Consider the following 19,415-nt stretch of genomic DNA (forward strand, 5'->3'; position numbering starts at 1 on the left):
TGAACGTTTTTTTTTAAATCAACAACATCTTTACAATTGTTTTCCAAAATTATTATCTTTAAAAGTTATTTTTACCTTAAGAGCAGTTAGGACAATAATACAATGAATCGTTGTCAATGGATGTCATTTTAGTTAAATTATAATACTCAGATTAACGATGCATAAATCGTTGGCATTGAGCGATTATGATAATAAGATAATGATTATAAATTATTATCAATAAAATTATAATCATTGTGTTTTTACCCTCAAAAAGCACATAAAAAATCGGAAACACATAAAATGTGAATTTCTGCTAATGGGCAGTGGAAATGTGTGATATTTTTTAGTAGATTCGGCTATCCTCGCATTTTACTATTGCTATTGATCTAGACGTTTTGAATGCTCCGTAGGAAGAGAAGGCCAAGGTGATCTAGACGTTGTTATTCGTCTCGTTCATTAACACGCTGATGCAGGTCTACGTCGGAACTCGTTTGTCGACGGTCATCGGCAGCTCCTACACCTATCTCCTCCCGACCATCTCCATGATCCTCAGCAAGCACTACGCCTACTTCATTGACCCCTACGAGGTCTTCGATTGCTTCTTCGATTTTGCATCGTCCCCTTTTGTTCTGTGAACTAATGTGTGATTTCCTTCCACTTTTTTTGGGGGTTTCAGAGATTTGTGCACACAATGAGGTCGATTCAAGGGACATACATCGCCACCTACTGCTTCCAGATAACCGTAGGGTTCTTCGGTGTCTGGAGGATTTTTTTTTAAGGTTCTTCCTCTTCACTTCTCACAAAGGGCTTACTTTTCTTGCTATTTCCTTCTCAATCTCTTCTCATCGGTTAGATTTCTAAGCCCTCTTTGCTGTGGTTCCTATCGTAACCCTATCATCTCTCGACCTTCTCTACTTTAGATTTCCCACCATGAGTACTTTTCATTTGCTATCTTTTTACTTGAGTTTGTGTTCTATGCATCATAATACTTTGCTTGTGCTTGGTTTTTTCCTTTCTGTTCTATTAGGTTTCCAATTGCATTGAAATTGGGCTTCCAACAATTATTCTCCTAGTGATCTTCGTGCTGGTAATTTCACTTATATATGACTGAATTTTCATTGCAGTATTGTGTATGTTCTTCCCCAAACTGAATTAGATCTTTACTGCAGTATCTACCAAATGCAATGAGCTAGTGAAAGGAGAGTGATCTTGGTAGGTTTGCGTTGGTTATTGTGGTTTCTATTGTTTGGTTATACGCATATATTCTCACTGTGACTGGTACCTACAAGAATCGACCTCTACAAACTCAACTTGGTTGCCGAGCAGATCGCTCTAGTCTTATAGATGGTTCACACTGGTACTGCAACTCTAACATCAAAATTTACCAAATATCCGTTTTGTTTCTTGCTACTTCAGCTGCAAAAGCTTGTGTGTCTGATACATTCATATTTCTCTGTTTGATATCTAAACAAACACAAGTAAATGAATTAACATTGAGAATCGTAAGTTACAATTACTTGCATGAGTATATTGCTGCTGATGAGTTGGGATGAGATTCACACTATTTATCCTTATTCTTCTTTGTTCTAATTTTCAGATATATCAAGGAGTTACAAGAAAAATATTTAGATTAATTTAACAGCTTGTCAGTATTTCACTAACTAAGAGCAAAAATGTCATTATTGAAAGAAACGTAATGATGTTAAATCTGTAAGGAATGAGCTTTGTTCTTGCAATTATGTTCCAAAGCTTGAGGTAATCCTCTATATTATTTGTTCAGGTTGTTTCTTCGCAATTGCTTGGTTCAACCTTTCCAAAAAAACACCATGAGATTCAACCATGGTTAACTTTGTCCTGGTATGTGTGTCATTTTCTAAACCTCTATTTTCTTTTGCAACATGATTTGTATGCGATTTGTATGCCTCAGTATACAAGCCACCTTAAGGAGACTTTTCTCAGCCAATTCATGTTCAATTATGTTTCTGCATTATTTCCTCTCAATTCATATCTAGATTGTTTCTTTGTGAAATGCTATATTGATTGTTGGTGATGAGCAACAAGTTAAGAAAAGAAATTTTTCCTTCTTCTGTTTGTATGAGGCTGCATATTGTAGATTATTTATGCACAATTTGATCTTTTGTGCATGCAAATATGAATTTAGCCCTCAAAAATACTCTTTTGCCTCTTTGAAAATCTTGTATTTGTTTTTGCCCTCCTTAAGGAAGGTAATTTTTAGTCAATCATCATAAAATTATCGTACAGGATTTCCTTGTCATGGCTAGTTGACTATTTACTAGTATTTGGTTGTCAATATTAATGTCTACTGCAGTATCTATGGTGTAATGCTTTGCCTTTGTCAGTCACATTCTTGCTCTGATTGCCAGCATAACAAACCATTTTAATTCATTTCTTGCTACTTCGTATGATGCTAGATCATCATATGGTCTTCTGTGGTTCATTTTCTGTGTCATATGTCATAGAGCTAACAAACGATGATAGATCTTCTAGCTCTAAATTTAACAGTCATTCTTCTCCCAAGTCTGTTGCCATTAGACACGTTAAGTCAACTTAGCAAGATAAGGATTTGATTCTGTTACAGTTTAATTTGTCCTTATACGTTTCCATTGTGTTTCCAAAAGTTGCATATACGAAGCACCTTCAATATGTTATTACATTGCTAGCACATTGGTTGTTATTGCAATTAAGTTATTAACTTGCTACAGTCATTTTTTGCCACACAGGCTCTCCTTCAATCAGATGGAGCCCAGCGCGGTTATTTCGGCTTGCAATATATAAGAGATATAATTGAAGGTGCCACATCTATTGACAAGGATATGCTGTGGCCAATAGAAATATTAGACATATTTTTAAATTTTCTTATTGAAACCTTTTTTAAAATGATTTATGCAATTAATGATCACGTGATACTCAAAGTGTACAGTAGTTTATATTTTCACTCATTTATTCACATGCAGTTCGCAAAGGCTGTGATAGATGCAAAGGAAATTTCTAAAGTATGGTCGGAGTGGACGGAATACATACAAGACAACATATCTAATGAGTAGAAAATATAGGTATTCATAATTCTTTTAGTTAGGTGTTGTAAGTTACAAGTGTTTTGGTTATTCATAACTCTTTTGGTTTAGTGAGCCTTCTTTTTTTGCAACTAGCTCGTTCATCACAGTGTAGGTGTGTAGTTAGTTTGTTACAAGTATTGTATATATATTTTTAAGGGTGATCATTTAAAATGGGATGATGTATATTGTTTTGCTACAAGTGTTGTATATATTGCTTGTACTTCATATTGCTTTGGCTCACATAGTTTTGTTTTCTACAATTCTTTTTGATACTGTTGTATGATGTATATTAATCTAGTAAGGTATTCAAATTTTGAATGGTTTATTATTCTATGGGTTGAGAAACAATGGTTAAAAACACAAAGGTTAAAATAACAATGATTTATTATTCTTTTCAATACAAATGACAATTGTTATCTATGACCCAAAAAATATTGGTAAATTGACTTGTTGAAAAAAATAGTTTGCGTTCAAAGATAACGGTTATAATCTATTATCTTTTCATTTAAAACATAATGATAAAAAATCATTGTTGTTTAAAGGAAAAGACACTAGTTATAATTCATTTGTTTTAAGGAAAAGACAATAGTTATAATTCATTGTTTTGCATTTGAAACATAATAATGAAAAACTATTGTTGGTTTAAGGAAAAGATAATAATTTTTAATCATTATTTTTTAGTATTTTATTTTTCTCAATGTGTCGATTTACCAGTGTTTTTATGGATCATAGAGTCTTTTAGTATTTTTTTTGTTGTAGTGTAAATTAAAATAATTATACCTTCATGACTTGTGCTCACTTGACTTGTAGAGGTGGAACACTTCGTCTTCATTGAATTCGTAAGTTGAGACTGCTTCTCATTCCTATGTCAATGAGCTCTCTCCCTCATCCCTTGAGGTGAATGCCTTTTCAATATCCTCCTCGAAAGTTGAGCATCTCTCAACCTCCGAATCATCATGTTCTTGAGCCAAAGAGTATGCCTCTTTGAAATTCTTTGCTTGGCGTTGAGGAGGGATGTTCATGAAGCTTGGCCATTTTGCTCCATAATTCGTTTACACTTTTGTAATCTCCTAATTTACGCAAGATATCATTAGGAACTAAATTAATTAAAATTTTGGTCATATTGTCATTTATCTTGAATTTTTAGAGTTACTTTTCGGTCAACTTCTTCTTCTTGAGGAGTTTTCCTTTGCTATCAATTAGAGTTTCAAATCTCTCCATTAGAGCAAACTATTGTTCTATGCTTATTATAAATAAACTCTCAACCTTAGCCTTCCATTGGTCGAATCCTCCCAATTTGAAAGGTAGCTTAGATGTCATATCCGAATCCATTTTGAAATTGAGCTCCGTTGATGATTTGTCCTTTGACTAATATTTTGATGGCTCAAAACTTCAACTTCTTTTCCTTCCTCTACCTTTCGGCGATTAGTCCGGTGAAGAATGATCTTGCTCTGATACCACTTGTTAGGACTTGTCTGAGCTAGATGCACTTCGCTTCTTTGAATTTGAATGACAGTAGAAATTTGAAGCAAAATAAGCACGACTCTAACTTCTTCGATTTTACTTGATATTCACCTTCTTGAGATGACTAATCTAAGAGTTCACTCTTAACGATCATATCCACTAAGAAATCTCTCATTCTCAGAAATTTTCTGGAGGCAGAGAAGCCTCGTATAATATATTCTTACAAGAACAAGAGCAAACAATACAAAACACAAATGAAAATAAAAGCAATAACACTTTACAATTGAAAACCTTACTTTGAATGCTTGCTCGTAGCTTTAAAATGTCTTTTGTAGTGGGAAATACACCAACACTTCTTCTCCAAAACACTTAAGAACCAACAACTCAAAATGTTCATGAGAACCCCTTTTCTAGGGCTGCTTTCAGGTTGGAAAATATCTTATCCCCAATTGATTTCCACGTTAGATTGACCTTTCAAAATCTAAAGAACGACTCTTTTTTGCTTATCCAATTGATTGATGAGTCATACTAATCGATTGATGAGTACATACCAATCGATTGAAAGCTTTTAATTGATTTACTTAATCAATTTAGAAGTTTTTTGTTTTCGTGAAAAATACTCCCAAACAATTGTCCCAATCGATTTCATAGCCTTCTGTTCTCTCACGAAAACACAGTCAATCAATTGCCTTAATCGATTAGCTTTTGCGTAATCGATTTACCAATCGATTCTGAACCCTACTATGCTCTTCAAAATGAGCTACTAATTGATTGCCTCAATCGATTAGCACTGCTCAATCAATCAGATCAATCAATTTGAGCACCAAACTTGGAATTTTGAGTTTAGGACTTGTCAATCGATTCTACTCCTGGCAATCAATTATTAACCCTAATTTCAACCTTTCCAAGGCTGAAATCACATCTTGCTTGGTATCTAGTTGGCGTCAACTTACTAAGACTTCCGTTGGCTAACATTGAATCATCCTTAACCTATTAGGGCTTCTTCACCAAGTATCTAGTTCTCTTTGACCCATTTTGATATATTTAACCTTCTCTTAGGACTTTCCATTGTCTAACCTCCAGTTAGAACTTTCTATTTCCTAACCTTTAGTTAGGATTTTTCCTTACCTAACCTCAGTTAGGATTTTCACAAGTCAAGTATCTGGTCCTCTCTTGACTTACTTGAATTCTTTTATATATTGTCAAACATCAAAACTTAAACTTAATCTGAGCTTAGTCAAACTAGTCAATCTTGATCCAAGGACGATTGCATCAACAGAGATGAATATCATTAGATGCGATTAAGTCTAAAATCAAGGGATACTCAGTAAAGTAACTACGATCAAGTAATTTTGATTGACTGGATACAAATCAAGTTGGGCTTCAACTGACTAACTTCCTTTAGATCGGGCTTCAACTGACCGACTTTCTTTAGGTCAGGTTTCCTTCAGGTCGGGTTTCAACTAACTGACTTTCTTTAGGTCAGGCTTCCTTCCAGTCGAGCTTTTAACATCGAGTATCACAGAAGTCCGCAAAGACTTACGATGTTAGAAGGGGGCCAAGACAAATCTTAGCAAGGCCCCTCCTAACATTAAAGTTAGATCTCAGAGAAAAGATGGAGAAAACGAATGGAGAAGAGTAAGAGAATATGAGTTATGAGATTGATTGCCTTGATGCTGCAATTAGTTAACTTGAAATAGAAAGTGAAAGGATGATCTTGATTCTCAAAGGGCACCCCTCTTCTTTTCCTTGTCAAGAAACACCTCTCTTGATTCTCAACGCTTCAACAATCATGTCCCTTGGTGCTTCAGTAACTACCAAATCAATTTCAATTTGGACGGACCAAACTTGGATGCGACTTGGACGGAATTGACTAAGGTCTTCTATCAGGAGCTGCCTTGACCCGAACTCATTTGAGTACCACCGAGCTTGGCTTGATTTGATCCGAGCTTATCTTATTTAACCTTAGTTCATCTTGACTTTGACTTCCAACTCAATTTGACTTTTGACTTCACAATGCCAAATGACGCTAACTTTCTGCACCATATCAAAGATGAAAATAAGGAAACATTCAGCGGACAAAAACCAAATGGAAATGGATTGCAATTTTGAGAGTTCACTGTGCAATCTACAAATCAAGATTTGGATATCATCATTGACAACTGTGCCGTTTAAGATCAAGATGGATGGTGCAGTAGAGCATATGCATCTTGAGCAAGATTGGGGGAGCCTGGTTAACCTAATTTATAAAGCGATTATGGAGAATATTATTCAACAGAACCAGAATACTGATCTTTTCAGCACTTGCCAGACTATTAGAATCATCAATCGATCGACAAGAAAACTATTTGGCAAAAAATAGTGCAAGATTTTCAATCCATGAAGGCAGCAAAACCCCGGAGAGTGGAGAGTAATCTTGCACGATACGTTCCGTTTCTCATGGTCCATGCAACCTGGTAATAATGGTACAATAGCAGCGTCATCGCAGCTAAATATAATTCTTTATGAAATTGTTGTTCTGCAAGTTATTCCTTGGATCGTTTTAAAAATACTCGAATGAAGAGATTTAAAACAGTTTGGATCGCCTAATAGATTGAGTGAATCACTCATACAACATGTATAAGACACATTCTAAATCTTAAACCCTAAATTTTAAATTTTATACCCTAAACCCTTTGTGGGGACACACCCCTTCCCCACCTGACTCCAACCTAATAGCTCCTCCATCTACATTGATACATTCTACAAGTTCTCTGTTCTCAGTGTTCCATTAGACTTGACTCACACGAAGGCGCATGCCCAGCGGCGCTTTGCTCGTCACGGGCCAACAACGCAGCGCATTGGGAACCTGTGACACCCAGCAAACCACATGGAATCCAATGCCTCCCCAACGCCCCTCAAATCATCATATACATCGACTGCATGCACAAATCAAACATACTGTGTGTGTAGAGAGATAAGCTTGAAGGATATATGAGATAGAAATTCTAACTTTGTGCGTACGCATTTCTTTGGCTTTGGCACGTGAATTGGTCCACCTATTCGTCCGTGACTTACTACTACGAGACAAATCAAGATGAAGGAAGTAGAAAGACAAATTGACTGAGAAGGCGAGAAGCTTTTCTCTGCATGATTATTTATATGTTATTATCATTGCCAGCACCTCAAATTACGGCGTTCGGCGCCCGTTCTTAACGCCATTTTGTGTGACCATTTTGTCTGCAAATTTACACTGTTTATTCATTGAATTAACCTTCAGAGAGCAATGTTGACTTCGATCACCATGCATGAAAGAACGATTGATAGAATTAGAGTATCTTAATCTAGTGAAAGGATGAGGATCTTTGATTCTTTATTAGCCATTTTAGAGCCTGTTTTTTTGCAATAAATTAATGCGTGGTTCAATCTACGTTTTCGTTTTCACGCAGCTAATCCCGTGACCATGAGCAAGAACACCTCCCTCGCCGCATGCCATCCTTTCCGTCGTATTGCTTCCAACGACCAACCACCACGTACCCTTCTTCCTCGCCCTATAAATTCTCACCGCCACATCTCCACAAACCAATCAAGGAGAGGAGGAGATCGATCATGGAGACCGGAGGTTTGTTCTTTACTGGGCTAGTGTGTCTCTGCTTGTTGCATTCCGCTTCCTCTGCTTCGGCCTTCAACTACGGTGGCGCACTTGCCAAGTCCATCCTCTTCTTTGAGGGCCAGCGCTCCGGCAAGCTCCCGGCCGATCAGCGCGTCACTTGGCGCGGGGACTCCGCTCTCTCCGACGGCTCCTCTTGCAATGTACCACCACCTTGCTTAAGATTCATGTAAATGGCCTGTAGAGTAATCGATTGCTTAAGATCATATTCGGTGGTCTGACAGGTGGATTTGGTGGGCGGGTACTACGACGCCGGCGACAACATAAAGTTCGGCCTTCCGATGGCCTTCACGACGACGATGCTGGCGTGGAGCATCATCGAGTTCGGCGAGCTGATGCAGGGCCAAGGCCAGCTTGCGCACGCCGAGGCTGCGCTCCGCTGGGGGACCGACTACCTCCTCAAGGCCGCCACCGCCGCTCCCGACACACTGTACGTGCAGGTGGCGGAGCCGAACCAGGACCACCACTGCTGGGAGAGACCGGAGGACATGGACACGCCCCGCAACGTCTACAAAGTCACGAGCCAAAACCCAGGCTCCGACGTCGCGGCGGAGACAGCCGCCGGGCTGGCCGCCGCTTCCATCGTCTTCAAGAACTCCGACCCTGCTTACTCCTCCAAGCTGCTTCGCACTGCTACACAAGTAACTAATTCTCTTACATTGTCGATCGATTAAACACACAGAATAGTTTTGTGAACACTTTGCACAACGATCCAGGTGTTCGATTTCGCCAATAAATACAGGGGATCATACAGCGATTCGCTTAGCTCAGTCGTGTGCCCATTTTACTGCTCCTACTCCGGCTACAACGTAAGAGATTTAAAATAAGCTGTCATTTAAACCTAATTCACCCTGAACGGGAATCAAACTGCGCAGGATGAACTTCTATGGGGAGCTTCATGGCTTCACCAGGCGTCGCAGGACGTCTCCTACATGTCCTACATCGAGTCGAACGGCCACACTTTGGGAGCCGAGAACGACGACTACTCCTTCAGCTGGGACGACAAGCGTGTTGGCACCAAGATTCTTCTCTCCAAGGTATGATTTTAAACCGCATGCACCATGTGGCTTTCTTCTACATAATTAAGCTTAAGCAAGTGTTAATCGATTTATCTGCTTCGAAATTGTTCGAAAAGGGGTTTTTGCAGAACAAGATCGGAGAGCTGCAATTGTACAAGGCACACTCTGACAACTACATTTGCTCTTTGGTTCCCGGATCAAGTAGCTTCCAAGCTCAATACACGCCAGGTAATTCCATTGACCGACTAAATAGTGATTAAGCATCTTGCTAATTAATTAAGCAACCACATAATTAAGCAGGAGGGCTTCTGTACAAGGAGGGCGACAGCAACCTGCAGTATGTAACGTCCGCTTCGTTCCTCCTTCTGACCTACGCCAAGTACCTCAACACCAATGGCGGATCGGTGGCCTGCGGCCCGACAAAGGTCAACGCTGCAAATCTCATCTCGATCGCTAAGAAACAGGTGAGTAAGGAGGTTTTCATGCCAATTCTGATAAAGAAATGCACAGCTTATGTGGAGCGATGATGGATGGCAGGTGGATTACATACTTGGCAACAATCCGGCGAGGATGTCGTACATGGTGGGCTTCGGCGGCCGGTACCCGCAGCACGTCCACCACCGGGGCTCGTCGTTGCCATCTGTGCGCGCTCACCCCGGTCGGATCGGCTGCGACGGTGGATTCCAGTACCTGTACTCGGCGGCGGCCAACCCCAACGTACTCGTCGGCGCCGTGGTCGGCGGCCCCGACGGCCAGGACAACTTCGCCGACGACCGGAACAACTACCAGCAGTCCGAGCCGGCGACGTACATCAACGCGCCGATGGTGGGCGCGCTGGCGTTCTTCGCGGGGACGCCGATGTGATTCGATGCAGCATCGTGAAGTAGGGACGATCCCCCGATCGGGCGTGTGTCATGATTGGGTGCGAACCAAAGTATGAAAATATTAATATTTATATTTGAGTTTCAAAAATATATATCATATTCGAAGAAAAAAATATATATAAATGATCATAACCCAATTCCAAATAAAATAGGAATTCGAGCTGTTTGAATCTTAATTCTCAGTAAAATTGAATTATAATTCAAAATGATTTAAATTTGAGTTTGGGTAATGATGCGGTGAACAAGATAGGGCTTTTGAGTCGGGTCAAAATTTAAGAGGTCAGTTGATATGGTGGTTAAAATCAAGGAAAGGTCAACATTCGAGGATAGTATGATCAATTTCTTCGGCCAAGTGGTTACCTAAATATTGGCTCGTGTAGGTAGACAATCCTAAGGTATATGATGTGAACTTTTACTTCTACAATGACATATCAATCCTAACCGTCGATTGTATTAGGTATGATCCATTAAATTATATGATTTCCTAGGGTTCCTCGGTGAAATCTAGGTTGCACTTTAGTATTCGACTCTCCGCGTCTCAATTGTCTATGGGTCAGAAGGTTGAGTTCTCCTTTCGATTTATCCTCAAACCCTCGTGGAATACGAATCTCGTACTTTTTACTTCGAGGTTGTGTTAAAACAATAGATCTGGACCACAATCCAACATATCATAGAAACAAGATAGAAAACATGCATAGATCAAAGCAAAGTATTTACATCATATAGGAATTACTTCCTAACCCTAGAATCCAGCAAATTACCCCATAATTAATGGGTTACAATCAGTAAACATGCACTTTTGAAATCAGAGAAAACAGGGAAGAGAAAGAAAATGCTTAGATTGCTTGAAGAATCCTTCTCCTAGATGCTCCTGCTGGCACCTTGGTGCATGGATGACTTCAGAATGACTTTAAAGACTCATTCTTTGCCGCCTTGGTGTCCTTGGATGACCACAAATCCAGCTCCCCGATTTTGATTAATGAATCACCATTTATAGTTGTTGGGGTTGGTTGCTCACCATGGGCTATGCCACTGGGCAGGACCACCCATGGCAAGGCGTTGCACGTTCAGATCCTGGGGCCATGGGTACCCGTTGTGTGGCGGCCGAGTCTACCATAGGTGGTGGCGCTGGCTACAACCAAGCCATGGCGTGGCGGCAGAGTCTGCCATGGGTTGTGGCGCTGGCCACGACTGCTCGTGGCATGGCGGTAGAGCCTACCATGGGCCGTGGTGTTGGCCAGTGCCGCCCATGCAGGGCAAGCCATGGCAAGGCAGGGCTCCTTACCTTGGTCTTTTGCTCCCCGTTTCATTCCAATCTTCATTCCTGTCATTCATAATAAACGAGAGTAATATCTAGGAACAATAAAATATGAAAATGAAGCATATAATCAAGTTACCTCGAATTATGCATGCAAAGTGGGTTGAATGTAGTGCAAAACATGATGAAAATCTTATATACTTCACACTTATCATGCCACGGATGACAGAGGATATTTTATATACAAGTTATACTCTAGAAGCTTCAACTCTGCCAAATACAGAGATTGCGGATCCATTTTGGAAAAGATGCCAGAGCATTTTTATGATTTGTCCTTTTTTGAAAATACTTTGAGATTCATGCATAGACAAACATTAACACTATACAAGGGGGGTTGTATTTACATGCGCAGGTATGCTTACATTACGCAAATGCTATACATAAGCTATATTACGCATCCACTGTTCATCTACTATTTACAGCTTTGATCGATCATTAACTTGAGTGTCGGATTGCCTACGCCGAGTACCCCCTCTCTGGTCCGATTGTTGATGTTCTTCTTGACATGTAGGGTGGCTTGGAGTCATTTTTTGCCAGCTTAGAGTCTTCACGCAATTAACATCAGGGCCGCATACCTGATATGCCACCTCCACTAATTTCAGATAGGATCATATTTAGTATCATCTGTGGGAACTCTACCTGCATCTAAAACGCGGAGATGAAGAGGTTGAATGACTCACCACCGTCACTTTATCATACGAAGACTTGGAGCTGCTAATAACAACCCGAGCACAAAAGTTAATATAGCAACAACAAGCAGCGGTTGAGGGGTCCTCTACCACATGACCCGACTGCATCAATGACGGGCCTCACAACAAATGAGGGGCTCGAGTGGAAGCCCCAACTGAGTTCCAACCAATTCCTCCTTCGGTAGGCTTCATGCAAGCATTGACACAGCTGATCAGCTTTCCGCCCATGCCGTCCTCCTTAATCACGTATCACAGGGCATTGCTCCACACACCATTCAACGATATGGGTGTTGGTGCAACATCCCTCAGGTCAAGGTTGACCTGGTTGACCAAGCTGAGTCTTGGTTTGAGTTTAGATGTTTGACAATAAGATGTTAATTGAAGAAGAGTCAAGTAGGTCAAGGTTGACCGAATACTTGACTGGGAAGTCCTAACTGGGATGTTAGGCAGAAGGTGAAAGTCCTGGTGAGTGAAGCCAGGTGAAAGACCTAGTGAGTGAAGCTAGGCAGATGGAAAACCCTAGTGAGTGAAGCTAGGTGAAAGTCCTGGTGAGTGAAGCCAGGTGAAAGACCTAGTGAGTGAAGCTAGGCAGATGGAAAACCCTAGTGAGTGAAGCTAGGTGAAAGTCCTGGTAAGTGAAGCCAGGTGAAAGACCTAGTGAGTGAAGCTAGGCAGATGGAAAACCCTAGTGAGTGAAGCTAGGTGAAAGTCCTGGTGAGTGAAGCCAGGTGAAAGACCTAGTGAGTGAAGCTAGGCAGATGGAAAACCCTAGTGAGTGAAGCTAGGTGAAAGTCCTGGTGAGTGAAGCCAGGTGAAAGTCCTAGTGAGTGAAGCTAGGCAGATGGAAAACCCTAGTGAGTGAAGCTAGGTGAAAGTCCTGGTGAGTGAAGCCAGGCAAGGGAAAATCCAGATGGATCAAGGATGATCGGACATCTGGTGTTGGGAAGTCCAAGTAGGTCAAAGGATTGACTGGATACTTGGCACGAGGAAATACAGATAGGTCAAAGGGATTGACCAGACATCTGATGGAAGTCCAAGTAGGTCAAGGGAGTGACCGGATACTTGGCATGACGAGAAAAGTCCAAGTGGGTCAAAGGAATTGACCGGACACTTGGTGGGAAGTCCTGGCAGGTCAAGGGAGTGACCAGATGCTAGGCATGATGTACCAACAGGTCAAGGATGACCGGATGTTGGTTTGGGAGTCTTGGAACTTGGTTTTGGGCAAAAACCAAGTGCTGGATCGATCAGGGGATCGATCCAGGAGCTGGATCGATCAGTGGATCGATCCAGGCTTTTCCCAGCGAACAGAAAGCCTCTGGATCGATCCAGATGTCCCAATCGATCAGTGGATCGATTGGGACGCGGCTGCTTCGCGCGATAAGCGCTGGATCGATCCGTGGATCGATCCAGGCGTTTTTCCTAGAGCACAGAGGCGCTCTGGATCGATCCGTGGATCGATCCAAAGCCTCCCCGATCGATTGGGAACATTTGAATCGATCGGGTTCCGACCGTTGGCGTCGATTTAAGCTGCAGGCGTGCGATGGCTGACCGATTCACTCCAGATCTCTCGCCAACTCCTCCACAGCGCTCTCAAAGATCAGATCGCCAGTTCTTGAAGGATCTTGGAAGCTTTCCAAGTCAAGAGGCGGATCAAAGGCAAGAAGAGAAGCTAGGGTTAGGGTTTTCTGTACTCATTGTAAGCTTTGCGCTTGTATTTTGTTTCCCTTTCCTTTCTTCTTGTACTGAGAGTCTTGTAGGGCTTTTCCGCCCTCGGTAGTTACCGAAAAGGAGTGTTTTCATAGTGGAGGGTGCGTGCGTGGTGTGGATCCTTGGACTAGTCACCTCTTGTGAGGTGGATACCAAGTAAACCAACCTTGTTAGCGTTGTGTGATTTGTTTCCTTGTATTTTCCGCTGCACATCTTAGAAGAAACAAGCAACGCCGAGCAACGAGTACGCGACGAGCTATTCACCCCCCCTCTAGCTACTTTTGGTCCTAACAAGTGGTATCAGAGCGAGGCCGCTCTTCACCGGAATCATCGCCGGAAGGGTCAAGCATAACAAGAAAAGCTAGAGGGTGAAGAAGTTGGAGCAAATTCTTCAAGTTCAAGACTTTATCAAGCTCAACTTCAAGATGCAATTCCAAGATGGACTTGGATTTGACACAAGGGTGGCTCCACCATACACTTCTATGAGTTTCGATTCTTGGAAATCAAGAATCGAAAATTTTCTTATGATGGAGATAGAGCAATGGTTTGCTCTAATGGAAGGCTTCAAGGCTCCAAGAAATTCAAAGGGCAAAGTTCTCAAGAGGAGCAAGTGGAGCCAAGAGCAAGTCCAAAGGTGCGAGGCCAATGACAAAGTGACCAAGCTTTTGGTCAATTTATTGCCAAGCACCATCCTTTGCAAAATTGGAGAATTTGAAGATGTAAAGGAATTATGGAGCAAATTGGACAAGCTTCATGAAGAGATCCCCTCCACTGTACAAGATCATGAAGAATCCAGAAAGGGTGACTCTTTGGAGCAAGACCAAGAGGAGGACTCCGAGGTTGAGAGATGCTCAACCTCCAAAGAAGAGGAAATCCAAGAAGCTTCATCCTCAAGGGAATGCAACGAAGGGAACAAGGAGGGAGCATACTCCTTGTTTCATGTTCAAGATGATGAAGCCTCCACCTCTAGGATTGAGGGGGAGCAATCCTTGGTGACGCCGGATCAAGAAGAAGGAGAAGCTTCGACATCCGGGTCAAGTGAAGAAGAAGAAGGTGGTGCCACCTCCGAAATTCAAGAAATAGCAAATGGAGGAGGAAGTGCCATCCCTACACAAGAAGGTATAAATGTTTCAATTAAAAATAAAAATCATATAATATATTTTGAGTGTAGGGAAAGTGGGCACTACAAGAGCAAGTGTCCCAACTTGGCCAAGAAGAAGGACCAAGTGGCATAAAAGGGCAAGGAGAAGCCCAAGGAGACCATCCCCGGAACAAAAAGGAGCAAGGAGCACATTGTGTGTTTTTCTTGCAACCAAAAAGGGCATTACCGAAGTCAATGCCCCAAGGGGAAGAAGATGGTCAAGGCTCAAGGAGGCATTAGTCAAGGGGGAGCCTCCAAGGTAAAGAAGAAGGTAACATTTATTGAGCCTACCCCTTTACATTATGGTAAAAAGCATGATAGTTCTAACTTTTATCATTTTAATGCGATTTACCATAAGAATAGGAAGCATGAGGGCTTTAAGGAAAAGCATGTGGCCCTACATGCCAAAACTACTACACCTAAGGCTAGGAATGAAGGTAAAAATCTAGGCAAGAACTCTAAGGATTGTAGCTACAAGCCTAGAAACAAAAATGCTCATGAACTTAATGGAAAAACAAAAACTAAGGACTTAGTGATGGAAAATCAAGTCTTGAGGTCAAGACTTGATAAAATGGAAAAGACCCTAAAAAGGATGGAAAATATCCTATTAGGGCAAAAAGAGCATAACCTAGGTTTAGGGGTACAAAAGTCATCCAATGGCCATAGAGGTTTGGGATACAAACCAAAGGCTAAGAAGGATGTGCCCTCTTACCATAGAGTTCCATATAGTTATGGAACAAACCCTGGGTCTAGTGGTCAAGCCAAAAATACTAGGGAAGTCATCCCTAAGAGTATTTTTGCAATAAATGTGACTAAGGCTTCTAAGAAGTCTAAGAAAGTCACCAACAAGGTCACAAGGGAGGCTATCCCTCGAGTTGACCTAGAAAGTGTGACCAAGGTCTCCAAGAAGCCAAACAAGGTCACTAGGAAGGTATCTAGGGAAGTTATCCCTAGTGAATACCTAGAGCATCCAAGGAGCACCAATAGGTGTTGGGTTCCTAGGAGCATCTTCTCTACCCCATAGATGGGTTAGAGAGTGTCAACTCCGAATATAAGGGTAGTTAACCCAACTTTGAGGAAATTGACACTCAAGGAGCATTTTCAAGGTTTTTGTTAACCTTTGAAAATGAAATGGAATTATTATTTACTCCTTGAAAGAGTAAAATGTGCCTAATGGTGGAAAAATTGATTTTAATCTTAAATGGCACATATTGGGAAATTCATAAGAATTACCAAGTTGGGATTTTGGTATGTTCTTAGTAAATTTAAGGCAATCCGGACCTTAATTTAAAAGTGCTACTCTTTTGGAAAAATGAAATATGCCAACATTTGAGGATATGCTTACTTTCGACTGGCATAAATTAATCAAGGGAATTAGAAATGCCAATTTAGGCTTTGGCATTTTCTTAAAGCACTTTAGGGCAAATCTAGGTTTAAGTTGTAAGTTTAGCTAAGGTTTTAAGGATACTTAGATAGTTAATCTAGGTATATTTTATTTATGCTAAATCTTGCCATGATTGTTTGCCCATCACATGTCATGACATTCATACATCATGTAGTTATAGGAATCTTTCTTTTGAAAGTTATTTTATTTTGATGTATGCCATAACATTATCATGCATTAGTTTATTTCCTTGTAATTAAGGACTAATGGCATTTAACAACACTTATTAACAAGTGACATCCTAGGTGGATGTCTAATATCTTTAAAATGCCTAGATAGATATGCATGATCCCTAGATTAGGGCAAAATCAAAATCTACATCTCACAAAGACTATAAGGTGACTTGTATGTGTTTTAGTGCACATTAGATACAAGTGAGATGTTAGGAAGATGAACAAAACTCAAGATGTTGATTTAGTGCATTCTTTTGAGTTTTAGGTTCATCAAAACACATAGTTATGTGTTTTCCCATCATTGGGAAAGCTAATGTACAAGTCATGTGCATTATGCCCAAGGAACATGATGGGATATTTGTTTTGAAAATGTTTTTAAAATGTTTTTGGAAAACCTTGGTGAAGGCTATCTTTTGATAGTAATCACCATTGAATAGTTAGACACAAACTTGAAGAAAACACTAAAGTTTTTGTAAGTTTTCAAGTTTGTGTCAATCTTTGAAAATATGATGTATTTTCATAGAAAGCTATTTTTCCATGATTAAGTATGCCCTAAATAATGTCTACACGAAATTTCATGATTTTTGGATTTTTGTAGAATTTTCTAGGGGTTTCTGAAGTTGGCTGAATTTGAAATTCAGCAACTATCAGAGGCTCCGATCGATCCGTGGATCGATTGGAGTTCCTGAATCGATCCGTGGATCGATTCAGAAGGCAACTCTTGCGAGCAGAAGCTCGCTGGATCTATCAGCCGATCGATCCACACATCCTGAATCGATCAGTGGATCGATTCAAATAGGTTGAATCGATTGGAACCCAACTCCAATCGATCCAGGATGCTGATTTTGGCTGGGAAGGTCTGATTTCAGCACTCTAAACCTAATTGAGTCTAGGTAACCATTCCAAACCCCTAAAAATACATTTGTATACATAAAACGGGTGTTTTCGTGTGGAAAACAAGGATGGATTGGTTAAGGAAGGCTAAGTTGAAGCTTAGGTTGAGGTTTGTTTCAAATTTTGAATATTTGAACCTCAAAACTTCTAAATTTGGGTTTCCTAAAGGTTTAGGGATTCCAAGTCATTGTTGGTGCAATGACAGAAGTTACCACCATGTCTTTAGGGGGAGGGACTCTTTAAAGACATGAAAAATTACTTTTCATGAACCTTGGAAGGTGGTTAACCTTCTTTTAAGGAAAATGCTCATGTATGAGCTTTTGAACTTGAAATGGGGAGTGGATATCCTCATTAGTTCAAGTGGGAACTCACGTGGTTAGAAAATGCTCAGGGTTGAGTATTTGTCTACAATGAGGGAGAAGTTAAGGATGAATGAAGGGTATGAGACCTTCTTTATCGTGTTGATCACAACGAGTGATGTTGTGAACAACGATGAACAACTCTTCAGGGGGAGAGTCTTTCAACAATGGATTTGTTGAAGTATACCCGAAATTGAGGCATGGGTTGATGTGTGCCTAAAGATGGGTTGAGTGTGCCCTACAGGGGAGTTTGATGTGTGCCAATAGGGGGAGAATGAAAAGACTAGTGAAAGGGAGTAAGTTAGGCTTTCATTATCTAAGAGGGAGTTTGCCCTCTTAGGGGGAGAATGAAGAGCTTAACTTATGCTTTCATTACCTAGTGGCATGAAGAATGAGGCTATGGGATTAGCCTAACTTACATGTGGTATTGTAAGTGTTATTGTGGTATTGTCAAACATCAAAAAGGGGGAGATTGTTGGTGCAACATCCCTCAGGTCAAGGTTGACCAAGCTGAGTCTTGGTTTGAGTTTAGATGTTTGACAATAAGATGTTAATTGAAGAAGAGTCAAGTAGGTCAAGGTTGACCGAATACTTGACTGGGAAGTCCTAACTGGGATGTTAGGCAGAAGGTGAAAGTCCTGGTGAGTGAAGCCAGGTGAAAGACCTAGTGAGTGAAGCTAGGCAGATGGAAAACCCTAGTGAGTGAAGCTAGGTGAAAGTCCTGGTGAGTGAAGCCAGGTGAAAGACATAGTGAGTGAAGCTAGGCAGATGGAAAACCCTAGTGAGTGAAGCTAGGTGAAAGTCCTGGTAAGTGAAGCCAGGTGAAAGACCTAGTGAATGAAGCTAGGCAGATGGAAAACCCTAGTGAGTGAAGCTAGGTGAAAGTCCTGGTGAGTGAAGCCAGGTGAAAGACCTAGTGAGTGAAGCTAGGCAGATGGAAAACCCTAGTGAGTGAAGCTAGGTGAAAGTCCTGGTAAGTGAAGCCAGGTGAAAGACCTAGTGAGTGAAGCTAGGCAGATGGAAAACCCTAGTGAGTGAAGCTAGGTGAAAGTCCTGGTGAGTGAAGCCAGGCAAGGGAAAATCCAGATGGATCAAGGATGATCGGACATCTGGTGTTGGGAAGTCCAAGTAGGTCAAAGGATTGACTGGATACTTGGCACGAGGAAATACAGATAGGTCAAAGGGATTGACCAGACATCTGAATAGGAAAGTCCAAGTAGGTCAAGGGAGTGACCAGATACTTGGCATGACGAGAAAAGTCCAAGTGGGTCAAAGGAATTGACCGGACACTTGGTGGGAAGTCCTGGCAGGTCAAGGGAGTGACCAGATGCTAGGCATGATGTACCAACAGGTCAAGGATGACCGGATGTTGGTTTGGGAGTCTTGGAACTTGGTTTTGGGCTAAAACCAAGTGCTGGATCGATCGGATCGATCAGAGTCGGATCGATCGGTGGATCGATCCAGCTTTTCCAGCGAACAGAGAGATCGATTCGTGGATCGATTCAGATGTCCCAATCGATCGCTGGATCGATTGGGACGCCGCTGCTTCGGCGATAAGCGCCGGATCGATCCGTGGATCGATCCAGCGTTCCCAAGCACGAGGCACTGGATCGAT

The 19,415-nt window shown here is 41.3% G+C and overlaps 1 protein-coding gene and 1 long non-coding RNA gene across 4 annotated transcripts; both read left to right on the top strand.

Moving 5' to 3' along the window:
• The first annotated feature begins 313 nt into the window (after positions 1 to 313).
• Positions 314 to 3,284, top strand: LOC121968147. Of its 3 annotated transcripts, XR_006107962.1 has the most exons (8): positions 314 to 569; positions 659 to 761; positions 1,010 to 1,069; positions 1,152 to 1,194; positions 1,272 to 1,339; positions 1,763 to 1,839; positions 2,724 to 2,793; positions 2,958 to 3,284. It is a non-coding gene; the product is annotated as an uncharacterized LOC121968147 (long non-coding RNA). The 3 variants fall into 3 exon arrangements; XR_006107961.1 differs by having other exon boundaries at positions 1,152 to 1,339; XR_006107963.1 differs by having other exon boundaries at positions 1,152 to 1,839.
• Positions 3,285 to 7,908: 4,624 nt separating this feature from the next.
• LOC122056211 (endoglucanase 1-like) lies at positions 7,909 to 10,251 on the top strand. Its single transcript, XM_042618045.1, has 7 exons — positions 7,909 to 8,315; positions 8,397 to 8,813; positions 8,889 to 8,981; positions 9,048 to 9,209; positions 9,308 to 9,419; positions 9,492 to 9,655; positions 9,729 to 10,251. The coding sequence occupies exons 1-7, from the start codon at positions 7,992 to 7,994 to the stop codon at positions 10,053 to 10,055; spliced, it is 1,599 nt and encodes a 532-aa protein (XP_042473979.1). The 5' UTR covers positions 7,909 to 7,991; the 3' UTR covers positions 10,056 to 10,251.
• The last annotated feature ends 9,164 nt before the right edge of the window (positions 10,252 to 19,415 follow it).

This window comes from Zingiber officinale, chromosome 3B (genome assembly GCF_018446385.1).
Source record: "Zingiber officinale cultivar Zhangliang chromosome 3B, Zo_v1.1, whole genome shotgun sequence".
Classification (NCBI taxonomy): Eukaryota; Viridiplantae; Streptophyta; class Magnoliopsida; order Zingiberales; family Zingiberaceae; genus Zingiber; species Zingiber officinale.